The 12,009-nt window shown below is 45.9% G+C and overlaps 1 protein-coding gene across 2 annotated transcripts in view; it reads right to left on the bottom strand.

Moving 5' to 3' along the window:
- Positions 1-12,009, bottom strand: part of lias (lipoic acid synthetase) — a 32,599-nt gene that overhangs the window by 6,727 nt on the left and 13,863 nt on the right. For both annotated transcript variants that reach the window (XM_059989054.1, XM_059989053.1), the window contains exons 5-9: positions 11,412-11,568; positions 10,135-10,192; positions 9,620-9,748; positions 7,824-7,969; positions 5,171-5,241 (exon numbers count right to left, since the gene is read on the bottom strand). In XM_059989054.1, the coding sequence (XP_059845037.1) occupies positions 5,171-5,241; positions 7,824-7,969; positions 9,620-9,748; positions 10,135-10,192; positions 11,412-11,568 (561 nt within the window). The remainder of the gene's footprint in view (positions 1-5,170; positions 5,242-7,823; positions 7,970-9,619; positions 9,749-10,134; positions 10,193-11,411; positions 11,569-12,009) is intronic.

The raw sequence follows: 12,009 nt of genomic DNA, 5'->3' as shown, positions 1-12,009 counted from the left end.
CAACAAATCAAGGATCTGAAGATATCTGAAACAACTGTTTTTGGTTATTGAAACAATTATACACACAGCAGTTTGAAAATAAATACAGACTTCTAACTATTCTTGCTAATGGAGGTCATAACAATTGCCTGTTTGCAGAAATAAAAGCAGAAATCCCTTTTTAAGCTTTTTTTTATTACATTAACAAAATTGGAGATATGGCGCAATGCTATATTTAGAAAATTAAAAACATGAAACATTTAGGTTGAAATTTGTCCATTATTGACTAATGGTTTTTCAGCAATTCATTCCAGAACAACTTAAGATGAGTTTCAAAGTTATGGAAATGTAGACCAGCGAGAATGTAAAAATATTTATCAGGTTGTGGCGGCTCTTTTCCTAGCGTATGCGAACCGACTCACAATTAGATAGCCTACGGGGGTTTGCGAGCACAGAGCTTTGGAGCCTCTTCGCCATGGGGGGCCGGTTGACAGAGGCTTAAAAGTGAGGCTGAAGTTTTCGAATAAAGTTTTTCCTTCGACTGCAGTTACCGACTCCGTGTCGTAATTTTAGCGCTGTTTGTAGCACACCGCTACAATTGGTGACCCCGACGGTCCAAACGATTTTTGGACCAGAAATGACCGACGCCGCCTCTGTTCATGCGGTTTCGTTGAAACTGCCGGGTTTCTGGACACAGCGCCCGGACCTATGGTTCCAGCAAGCCGAAGCCCAATTCCACGTTCGCCGGATCACCTCAGAAGACACCCGCTACTACTACGTGGTGGGCTCCCTCGACCAGGACACAGCTGCCCAGGTCGCGGAGTTCGTACAGTCGCCCCCGGCAGACGGCAAGTACACGGAATTCAAAGCCCTGCTCCTCAGGACTTTCGGACTCTCACGGCGCGAGCGGGCTGCCCGTTTACTGCACCTGGATGGCTTGGGCGACAGCCCTCCATCGGCTTTAATGAACGAAATGTTGTCTCTGGCCGAGGGACACACAGGCCTCATGTTTGAGCAGGCATTCCTGGAGCAGCTGCCCGAGGACATACGCCTGCTGCTGTCCGACGCGGATTTCGGTGACCCCCGGAAGGTGGCAGCCCGGGCGGACTTGCTGTGGAACGCCAAGAAGGTGAGCGGGGCGTCCATCGCACAGATCACCCAGCCACGCTCCCGGCAGCAAACCAGTCCAGGCCCGGCCGCAGAGCCCACTAACCCCCGGCCCAATGACCACTGGTGCTTCTACCACCAGCGGTGGGGCGCAGAAGCCCGCCGTTGCCGCCCGCCCTGCCAGTTCCCGGGAAACGCCAGGGCCAGCCGCCGCTGATGGCTACGGCGGCTGGCCATCGGGATAGCCTCCTGTATGTGTGGGATAGCAGGTCGGGACGCCGCTTTTTGGTCGATACTGGGGCTGAGGTCAGCGTTTTACCTCCGACAAGTTACGACACTCGCAGCAGGGCACCGGGTCCCCCCCTGAGGGCCGTGAATGGCAGCACAGTAAGGACCTATGGCACCCGTCAGGTGCAGCTACAGTTCGGCCCCAGCCAGTTCACGTGGGACTTCACACTGGCCGCCGTAGCCCAACCGCTTCTGGGTGCGGATTTTTTGCGAGCTCACAGCCTGCTGGTTGACCTGCCCAGGAAGAGACTGGTACACGCCGAGACCTTTCAGACGTTCTCCCTGGGCGCGGCCCAGTTGCCAGCCCCTCACCTCGGCTCCATCACGCTGTCCGACAACGTCTTCACCAGGGTCCTGGCGGAGTTCCCATCGGTTCTGGCACCGCAGTTCACAGCAGCCATGCCCAGGCACGGCGTACAGCACCACATCCCGACACAGGGACCACCCCTCCATGCCCGTGCTCGGCGGCTTCCCCCGGACAAGCTCCGACTGGCGAAGGAGGAGTTCCAGAGAATGGAGGAATTGGGGATCATCCGGCGGTCCGACAGCCCCTGGGCTTCCCCCCTGCACATGGTGCCCAAAGCGACGGGGGGCTGGAGACCGTGCGGCGACTACCGCAGGCTGAACGAGGCTACCACACCGGACCGCTACCCTGTGCCGCACATTCAGGACTTTGCGGCAAACCTGCACGGCGCCCGGATCTTCTCCAAGGTCGACCTTGTCCGAGGGTACCATCAAATCCCGATGCATCCTGACGACGTCCCCAAGACGGCTCTCATCACCCCGTTTGGCCTCTTCGAGTTCCTCCGCATGCCGTTCGGCCTGAAGAATGCCGCACAGACGTTCCAGCGGTTAATGGACGCGGTGGGACGGGACCTGGACTTCGCGTTCATCTATTTGGATGACATCCTCATAGCCAGCGGCAGTCGTCAGGAGCATCTGTCCCACCTCCGTCAACTCTGCGCCCGACTGAGTGAGTACGGTCTTACAATTAACCCTGCCAAATGCCAGTTCGGACTTGATACCATTGACTTCCTGGGCCACAGGATTACTAAAGACGGGGCAACCCCTCTGCCCGCTAAGGTAGATGCGGTCCGCCACTTCCCCCGACCCACCACGGTCAAAGGCCTTCAGGAATTCGTAGGTATGGTCAATTTCTACCGCCGCTTCCTCCCTTCAGCTGCCCGGATCATGCGCCCCCTGTTCGCCCTGATGTCGGGTCCGAGCAGGGACATTACCTGGGACGAGGAGTCCGCCGCCGCTTTCGTTCAAACGAAGGAAGCTTTGGCTGACGCCGCAATGCTAGTACATCCCAGAATGGACACCCCTACCGCCCTCACAGTGGACGCATCAAACACGGCAGTCGGTGGGGTGCTGGAGCAGCTCATCGCAGGTCGCTGGCAACCCCTGGCGTTTTTCAGCAAACACCTGCGGCCACCCGAGCTCAAGTACAGTGCTTTTGACCGGGAACTGTTGGCGCTCTACCTGGCAATCCGGCATTTCAGGTACTTCCTAGAAGGTCGGCCCTTCACCGCGTTCACGGACCACAAACCGCTTACCTTTGCGTTTACGAAAGCATCCGACCCCTGGTCATCCCGCCAGCAACGCCACCTGTCCTACATCTCTGAATACACAACGGATGTCCGGCACGTCTCGGGTAAGGACAATGTCGTGGCGGATGCGCTCTCTCGCCCTACCGTTCATGCCCTTTCCCAAGGGGTAGACTTTGAGGCACTGGCAGAGGCACAGCAGGTAGATGAGGAGATCCCGAGTTACAGGACTGCAGTCTCTGGTTTGCAGCTCCAGGACTTCCCCGTGGGCCCAGGTGAGAGGACCCTACTCTGTGACGTCGCCACCAACCAGCCCCGTCCGGTCGTCCCCGCAGCCTGGCGGCGACGTGTTTTCGACTCCATCCATAACTTGGCGCATCCCTCCATCCGGACAACTGTCCGGATGGTTTCCAGCAGGTTCGTTTGGCACGGACTCCGCAAACAGGTCAGTGAATGGGCCAGGACGTGCATGCACTGCCAGACGGCCAAGGTTCAGCGGCACACCAAAGCCCCACCGCAGCAGTTCCATCCCGCCCACCGGCGTTTCGACCACATTCATGTGGATATCGTGGGCCCCCTGCCAGTGTCGCGCGGAGCGCGTTACCTCCTGACTATCGTGGACCGCTTCACAAGATGGCCAGAGGCGGTCCCGCTCACCGACACCACCTCCGAATCTTGCGCCCGAGCCCTGATCGCCACCTGGATATCCCGCTTTGGTGTACCAGCCCACATTACCTCCGACAGAGGCGCCCAGTTCACCTCCAGCCTGTGGTCAGCTATGGCCAGCCTTTTGGGGACTCAGCTGCACCACACCACTGCCTACCACCCACAGTCGAACGGGCTAGTGGAGCGTTTCCACCGTCACCTGAAGTCGGCCCTCATGGCCCGCCTGCGAGGGGCCAACTGGGCGGACGAGCTTCCCTGGGTCCTTCTCGGCATCCGCACAGCGCCCAAGGACGACCTGCACGCCTCGTCGGCCGAGTTGGTATACGGCGCGCCCCTGGCCGTCCCCGGGGAGTTCCTACCAGCCCCGAGGGGGCAAGAGGAAGAACCCGCTGCAGTCCTGGGCAGACTTCGCGAGAAGCTCGGTAACCTGGCCCCCATACCCACTTCACAGCGTGGGCGGCACCCGACCTGCGTACCCAAAGACCTACGGAACTGTAAGTTTGTGTTTGTACGAAGGGGCGGGCATCGGCCACCGCTGCAGCGGCCATACGAGGGGCCGTTTACGGTGCTCCGGAACAACGGGTCCACGTTCGTGCTGGACGTTGGGGGGAAGGAGGAGGTTTTCACGGTGGACCGCCTCAAGCCGGCCCATGTGGACCTGGCGCAACCGGCCGAGTTTCCGGCGCCTCGGCGCAGAGGCCGACCTCCCAAGCAGGTTCTGGCCCAGGCTGTGGACATTGGGGGGTGTATCGCCGGTTCTGGGGGGGGGTTATGTGGCGGCTCTTTTCCTAGCGTATGCGAACCGACTCACAATTAGATAGCCTACGGGGGTTTGCGAGCACAGAGCTTTGGAGCCTCTTCGCCATGGGGGGCCGGTTGACAGAGGCTTAAAAGTGAGGCTGAAGTTTTCGAATAAAGTTTTTCCTTCGACTGCAGTTACCGACTCCGTGTCGTAATTTTAGCGCTGTTTGTAGCACACCGCTACAAGGTATTAAAAGAATGTGCCTTATTGCACTCAAGATTTTAAGATTTCTTCAGAAATACTTTGGTTCACAAAATAAATAGAATATAAAAATTGTGCCTTTTTATTCCTGTCAGCTGCTGTTCAAATCCAATCTAAACTCATAAAATGAAATTTTGACTAGTTGCTGACTGTCTTGATATGAAATTGGTGTGTTGTTTCAACTAACACCTATTAGGTACATTTCAAAAACTGTGCCAAGTTTGCCAGGAACTCCAATCAAAAGAGGTAAGAAATAAGGGGAGGGTGGGGGAGAAGAGAATTGTATTCTGACACTGGAGGTTATTGCTCAGGCTGAACTAAAGTAGGTTTAACTCTACATTTAGCTGGGAAACATGGGAGCTCTTGACATTAACAGCAAAAAAAGATTGCTGTTAATTCAAAGTATTGACATAAATCACATTCTTCAGTATGTGCACTCCAGGTTAATTAGGAACAACAGCAGAACGCCTATACCAGCTCACCAAAATGGTCTTAAATTCACAGAAAATTATTTTCCAAAATTGACATAAGCTTCCAACTATTTAATTTTTTCAACGTGCAGTACAAGTATATATACCTTTAGATGCCGTCTTGTTGGCTGCATGTACTGTCCCAATGTCAGACAATCCACACCAGCCTCTCGTAATTCTGTGAGGAACACAAATAATCCATGGATTCAGTATCAGAGGCCAAAAATGTTGTAGTTTTCATTGCTCACACAATGCACTTCTGGTTCAGAGTTGAAAACAACTATTATCCTTTTATGCTCATGTTTTGAATTATCATATTTTTAAAAGACCAATGGTAGAATACTCTCTATTTGCCAGCATGAATTCAATTCCAAGAGCACTCAAAGTTCTAGATGATATCGAGCAGGATTCATCGGGCTGCAATACATCCTAAAGGTACAATGTAGTAACTTCTTAAGGATGTGAACGCTTCTCTAAAAGCCACAATCTCTACCACCATGGAGGATAAAAACCTCCAAATTCCGCTCCACATTACCTACCATACTGACCTGCAAATAGTGCTGTTAACTCTAACATTGTTTACTCAAAGTACAGGAATGCCCCCTCTAACATCATGTTGAGGTTATCTTCACCAAAGGTACCGCAGATCAAAGCAGTGCTTCACCAAGATCAACAAAGTCTTGATTTTGCCTGCAAATTTGCATCTCACAAATGAACAGAGGCAGAGATGTTTTGCAAATGAGACAGAGCTCTTCCTCATGTGGTAAATGTTTTTGAAATGAGTACACTGACACCACCTTAATTCAACAATAACAACCTGAAGTAATACTTTTACAAAGCAAGATGTCCTAAGCACTTTATAGATCCACCGTTCAGTAAAATTCAACAATGGTATCATGCCTGATGTACCTAAGTGCCACTTTCATAGGACAATCTCATACTCCTTGATTGGAAATAGTGACACCTAGGAGTTAACAAATGCACGCATGAGGAAGGAACAGAGTTGGACCAACATTATGGTGGTGGAATGAGGCAAATGCAAGGATCTGGGCTGGGAAGAGAGCTTGGTATGCAAACAATGACAATAACTTTTGTCCTCACAGTGTTAATTTGGAAAAAAATTCAGAAAACCAATAATGGATGTCAGCCAAACATTCCGATAATTTTAGTATCAGTGGAAAACTGACAAGTAGGATTGTTTTAGTAACACACAGTACATTCAGTAATTAGGGACTCAAAAAAAACATGAAAAACAATTAACTGAAATGAAAGGATGCTTTAAAAATTTGGCATTAAAGTTCAAAGTACAATTTATTATCAGAGTACATAAATGTCACCACATACAAACCTGAGATTCCTTTTCTGCGGGCATACTTAGCAAATCTATAGAATAGTAACTGTAAACATCAGAAACTATAAACAAACTTTGCAAATGCAGATATAAATAAATACCAATAAACAGCAAGCATGAAATAATATACCAGAGTCCATAAATGAGTGTAGCTATCGCCTTTTGTTCAAGAGCCTGAAGGTTGAGGGGTAATAATGGTTCTTAAACCTAGTGGTGCGATTCTACCTGATGGCAGCAGAGAGAAAAGATATCGCCTGGGTGCTGAGGATCTTTGATGATGGATGCTGCATTTCTACAGCAACGTTTCACGGAGATGTGCTCAATGGTTGGAAGGCTTTTACCTGTGATGTACTAGACCAAATTCACTCCCTTCTGTAGGATTTTCTGTCAAAGGCATTGGTGTCCCCATACCAGGCTGTAATGCAGCCAGTCAGCACACTTTCCACCACACACCGATGAAGGGTCTTGGGCCGAAACGTCGACTGAACTCTTTTCCATAGATGCTGCTTGGCTTGCTGAGTTCCTTGCGTGTGTTGCCTGAAAATCATTAAACCTTCAGGCCGGAACGCTGTGTCCAGTGTGTTCGCTGTTAACTCAGTCTCAATGCAACAAACAATTGAGATCAGCCTCTGATGCAGCAACCTTGCTGTGAGATCGTCAATCTTATTTTCAAGTGACTGTACATACGCTAACAAGATGGTAAGCAGTGGAGGCCTCATTCCCTACGCTTCAGCCTGGTTTGAATCCCGCTTCTACTGCTACATTTTCGGCCTTGGCCTTGACCCTCAAAGGCGCCACGCTTAACTGCTCCGAATTTAACCATCAAAGGTGAGATCTGCAAATCATTGATGTTATTTTATAGTCCGTTGTCAACAGGAAAGCTTCATGCAGCAGACTGTAGAGAAAGTAGCTCAAAGGGAGAACTGGTACCAATTCCTGCAGCCCGCTGACAGTTGCCGATGTACACCAGCACCGTCTTCCAAAAATAACATGCAAATAAATTAACATATGGGATGGTTTGTACAATTTCTAATTAGCATGAATTGTTTAAGTTAAAAACCTGAAAGAAATAATTCATGAAATTCAAAGTCTGCAGATGCTAAAAATCTGACCAAAAACCAAAAATGCTGGAAACACTCAGCAGGATCTGACAAAGGGCTGTCAATTTGAGGCAACAATTCTACTTTTCTTTCCAGAAATGCTGTCTAACCAGCATTTCCTGTTTTTATGAAAGGAATGATTGTGATCTTAAACAAAATAATCTGATTGCTAAAAAATCTTTCATGATGAGACTAATTACAGTATACTATTCTTGAAACTGTCTGGATAGTAACGAATTAAAGTAACTGATACGTACTAAAATAGAACAGCTCACGCTTACTTTGAATGGCTTTGTATTATGTCCTCACCTTTCATTGTAGCATACACCTGTTCATCTGTCTCACCAAGTCCCAACATAATGGACGTTTTTGACAGAAGACCAGATTTCACTTTCTTGGCATGTTTCAATACATTCAGCGATTGATCAAAATTTGCCCGAGGATCCCGAACATGCCTAAGGAGATAAACAGAACAATGGCTTGCCTCTTTCACCTCTATTCTCTCAGAGACATCCATAATTATTTGGTTGTGATTATCTGTACAAGGGGTCGCTGTCTCAAAGAAAGGAGTTGGCCAATCAGGACAGATGTGAAAAATTTCTTCAGGTGGAGGGTATGAATCCTTAGGATTCTCTAATCAAGAGGACCATGAAAATTCAGGTGCTTAGTAAATAGAGACAGATTTTTGGAAGGGAATTATGGAAAATGAATCCAATACACCTCTGGATGTAGAATAAGGCTTTCAAAATTGTTTTTTCCTCACATTTGTATTCCAGTCTCACTGTGTTAAAAATCAACAGTCCATTAGCCTTGCTGTACTTGCGTGGACTTATGTAGAAAACCAACAAAATGTCCTTCATCTTTCACAGCTCAAAGGCTATCCTCCAAAATGTTATACAACATTGTACTTCCATCTATTATAGCTGCTTCTTATGTCCCTGTGTCAGTTGCATCCTAGTTGTTGCGGTCAATACACATGCCAGTACGCAAGTAGTCGCCCATGTAGAAAGCTCCCCCTACCCACTCAGCCGATGAGTCTAAAGGAACAACAAAGACTGATACAGTTTGGCAACAACTCCTGCCAGTCAGCATTGATCTCAATGTAGCAATGCCTTAGGGACTCCAGCTCTGAATTATTCCTCAGGGTTTACTCCCAGACCCTTCCCCATGAGTGGATTTTTTCCTTGGAGTTTACTCTGGAAGTCTTCTCAAAAGCTGCATCTACTCACTGAACGACGTCATTTAAAAATTTCTAGTTTCATTGGTTAACAGGATACAAACGAAGATTTGCACGTCTGCATTCCCTTGAATATGAGGGACCAGTATATGTCTGTGGGTTGTAACATTTTGATGAGACCAACAATGATGATCAGAGTAGACTCAACTTTGGCTTCACCATCTTTTCTATAATGCTTTACTTAATGCTTCAAGTTCTTGTGACATCAGTACTGTTGTTTGCTGTGTTTTCACTGATTCCCGTGTGTTATTTATGATTATTGCCATCACCACAGATGGCACTGGTTAAATTTCCAACTTTAGTTAATATATTAAAAGCAAATAATTACTTTGGTGAAACTATTTCAGGCATTTAATATTCCTGCTTCCATGTGTATTTCCCCAAGTTCCCTTTTTATTCCACAAATTATGTAAAATATCTTATGAAACCAATAAGACAAAGAAATTAACAATAGAAATATTATAAACAATTTTTTTTTATAAAGAGACGATGAATTTTAAATTAGCTGGTGCTGAGTTCCTACAGCATTTTGTGTGTGTTGTTTTAAATTACATGCTATCTTTCTGGACCAATGTCCTTTAAATAAAATTCTTCTTAGTTTGATTATAAAAATTGAATAAAATACTATTCACATCATCACATTTTCCACATGATCACAATTATATTTCTCACTTCCCCTAACCTGTTAATTGCAAATCAATAAATGTAAACACCATATTTGTGGATTAGATGATTAGAGCTGTGGTTCCATATACTTGTTTTTCAGAAAAATTATATGCATTGGAAGTAAATGCATTGGGGATGGAGGGCTGTACTGAGGTGGTAGTAGCAGTAAACAGTTTGACTAAATAGTACACAACATCCATACCTCTGCAATTCCCTGACAGTCTCCACATTGTGTGCGTAGACATCAAGTCCTGAATCTGCAACTGCTTCCACAGCTTTTAGGTCACCTCTGAAGTCAGGGGTCAGGCATTCCACTATAATTTTGGGATGTCTACAGAAATATTTGTAATATTACCACTGTACAGATGACTGACAAATTACAAGAATGAACATCTGCAATGGAAAACCTATTTAGAAACAATAATTACCATAGTACTTAAAAATAAAATAATTTTTAAAAAACTACTTTACCTCTGTTAATAAAAGGAGCACTATAAGATAATTATTGAATGTGAGCAAATTCGCCAGACTTGCAAATGAAACGTGACCACAAAAGTATAGGGTTAAACAAAACATCAAGAGATTTTCAACTTGCTGATGAAACGTTTGCAAAAACTGATCCAATTTGACTAAACTTATCCCTAAAACCACCTGTTCTAGGTAAGTGAAGTTAACTTGCACGGTAATATAACTTACAAGTGAATGAAATTGCTTCACCTTTCTTTTAACTGTGATACTGTAGCTGCAAAATGTTTCGCTCCACCATCTGGAAGATCTGTGGAAAAACAGGATACTCAGCAGTGGTGGCTCTGACATCATAACCTGACTTAGTGCAGTAACAAAAAGTGTTGTACAAAAGTCTTATGTATATATAGCTAAGGTGCCTAAGATTTTACACAGTACAGTCGGCCCTCCTTATCCGCAGATTCCGCATGTGCGGATTCAACCAACCGTGGATTGGGAAAACCCAGAAGTTCTCTCTCCAGAACTCGTTGTTTGAGCATGTACAGACTATTGTTTCTTGTCATTATTCCCTAAACAATACAGAATAACAACTATTTACATAGTATTTACATTGTATTAGGTATTATAAGTAATTTAGAAATGACTTGAAAGTACAGGCAGTCCCTGGGTTATGAACGAGTTCCATTCCTGAGTCCGTCTTTAAGTCAGATTTGAAGTCGGAACAGGTACATCCGGTATTATTTGGTGTCAGTTAGTCAAACATTTTTCTTAGTATACAGTACATATTCTACCTTTCTATGCATATAAAACACTTAAGAAACTTGCGTATTTCAATACTTAAACCACTGCGTTGCTTAGTAATAATTGTAGCTTTCATTGGGGCAGGGCCTTTCACGTGCTCCATTAAAATTGTTCCGATCATTGACCGAATGTAGCCTAATGCTTTTCCAATGACCAATGGCATTTCACCTCTTTCTGATCGCGTTATTACTTCCATCTTATTTTCAATCATGATCATTTTTGAGAACAGAAACACTGCGGATTCAGAGCTGCGCCACCAGGTCCTAATGTCCACCGCACTGAGTCATGTTTAATAAAGTCCAGGGTTCCGCTGGGTCCTAAAGACCACCGCACTGGGACATGTTAAATAAGGGACTTGAGCATCCATGTTTTTTGGTATCTGCGGGGGGGGGGGGGGGGTCCCGGAACCAATCCCCCATGGATAAGGAGGGCCGAATGTACTGTAATAAGTTTATGTATTGCACTGTACTGCTGCCACAAAAAGAAAACCCACGAGATATGTTAGTAATGATAAATCTGAGTTGGGACATAAGAACGTAAGAAATAGGAGGAGTAGGCCATCTTTCAAAGCTACAAATGCATAAATTTTATTTGGGGCCTCAGCTGAGACTTTTTTGTCCACAATCTAGAATCAGTAACAACATGTGACGTCAAAACAATATTTATTCCAAATTCCTCATAATGAATAAACAAGTGAATAATTATCGATCATTTTCAAGGCAACTTACCATCTCTGTCAACAGAAGTCAGCACAACATAATCAAGACCCCACTCTGCTATTGCATTTGCTGTGTTGATAGGCTCATCCGGATCTAAAGGTGGAGGCTTTCGACTGGTTTTCACAGAACAGAACCTGCAGCCTCTTGTGCAGGTATCGCCCATTAACTAAAAGGGGAAAATGATGGACAAAATTGTTAACTTGGAACTTTTATTTATCAATGTCAAGTGTACTCCTTCAATGCTTTGAAATGCATCCCAAATAAAATATTAGAAGTATAATTAATAACAAATCCCCAAGGACTGAGGTAGATAAATATCTAACTCAGGTAGCTAAATATGTTAAATGGATTCATATTATACCTCAAAAGACCTAAACTCTGTATATGGCTCCAAATTAACACCATTCACCCACTTTTCAATATCATCATTGAGAGATTTAATGTAAACTAGGCATAAAATTAAGCTCTGCTGAAGGTTCAAAGGATTTCTCATTTGTAGACCCCAGATTGGATTGGCAACATCTCCTCCAAGATATCCATCAACACAGGTGCACTACAGGGCTGTATGCCTAGTCCTCTGCTCTATTCTTTTTACACATATAACTGT

This window comes from Hypanus sabinus, chromosome 14 (assembly GCF_030144855.1).
Source record: "Hypanus sabinus isolate sHypSab1 chromosome 14, sHypSab1.hap1, whole genome shotgun sequence".
NCBI lineage: Eukaryota > Metazoa > Chordata > Chondrichthyes > Myliobatiformes > Dasyatidae > Hypanus > Hypanus sabinus.
This window is presented reverse-complemented; position numbering and strand designations above follow the sequence as displayed.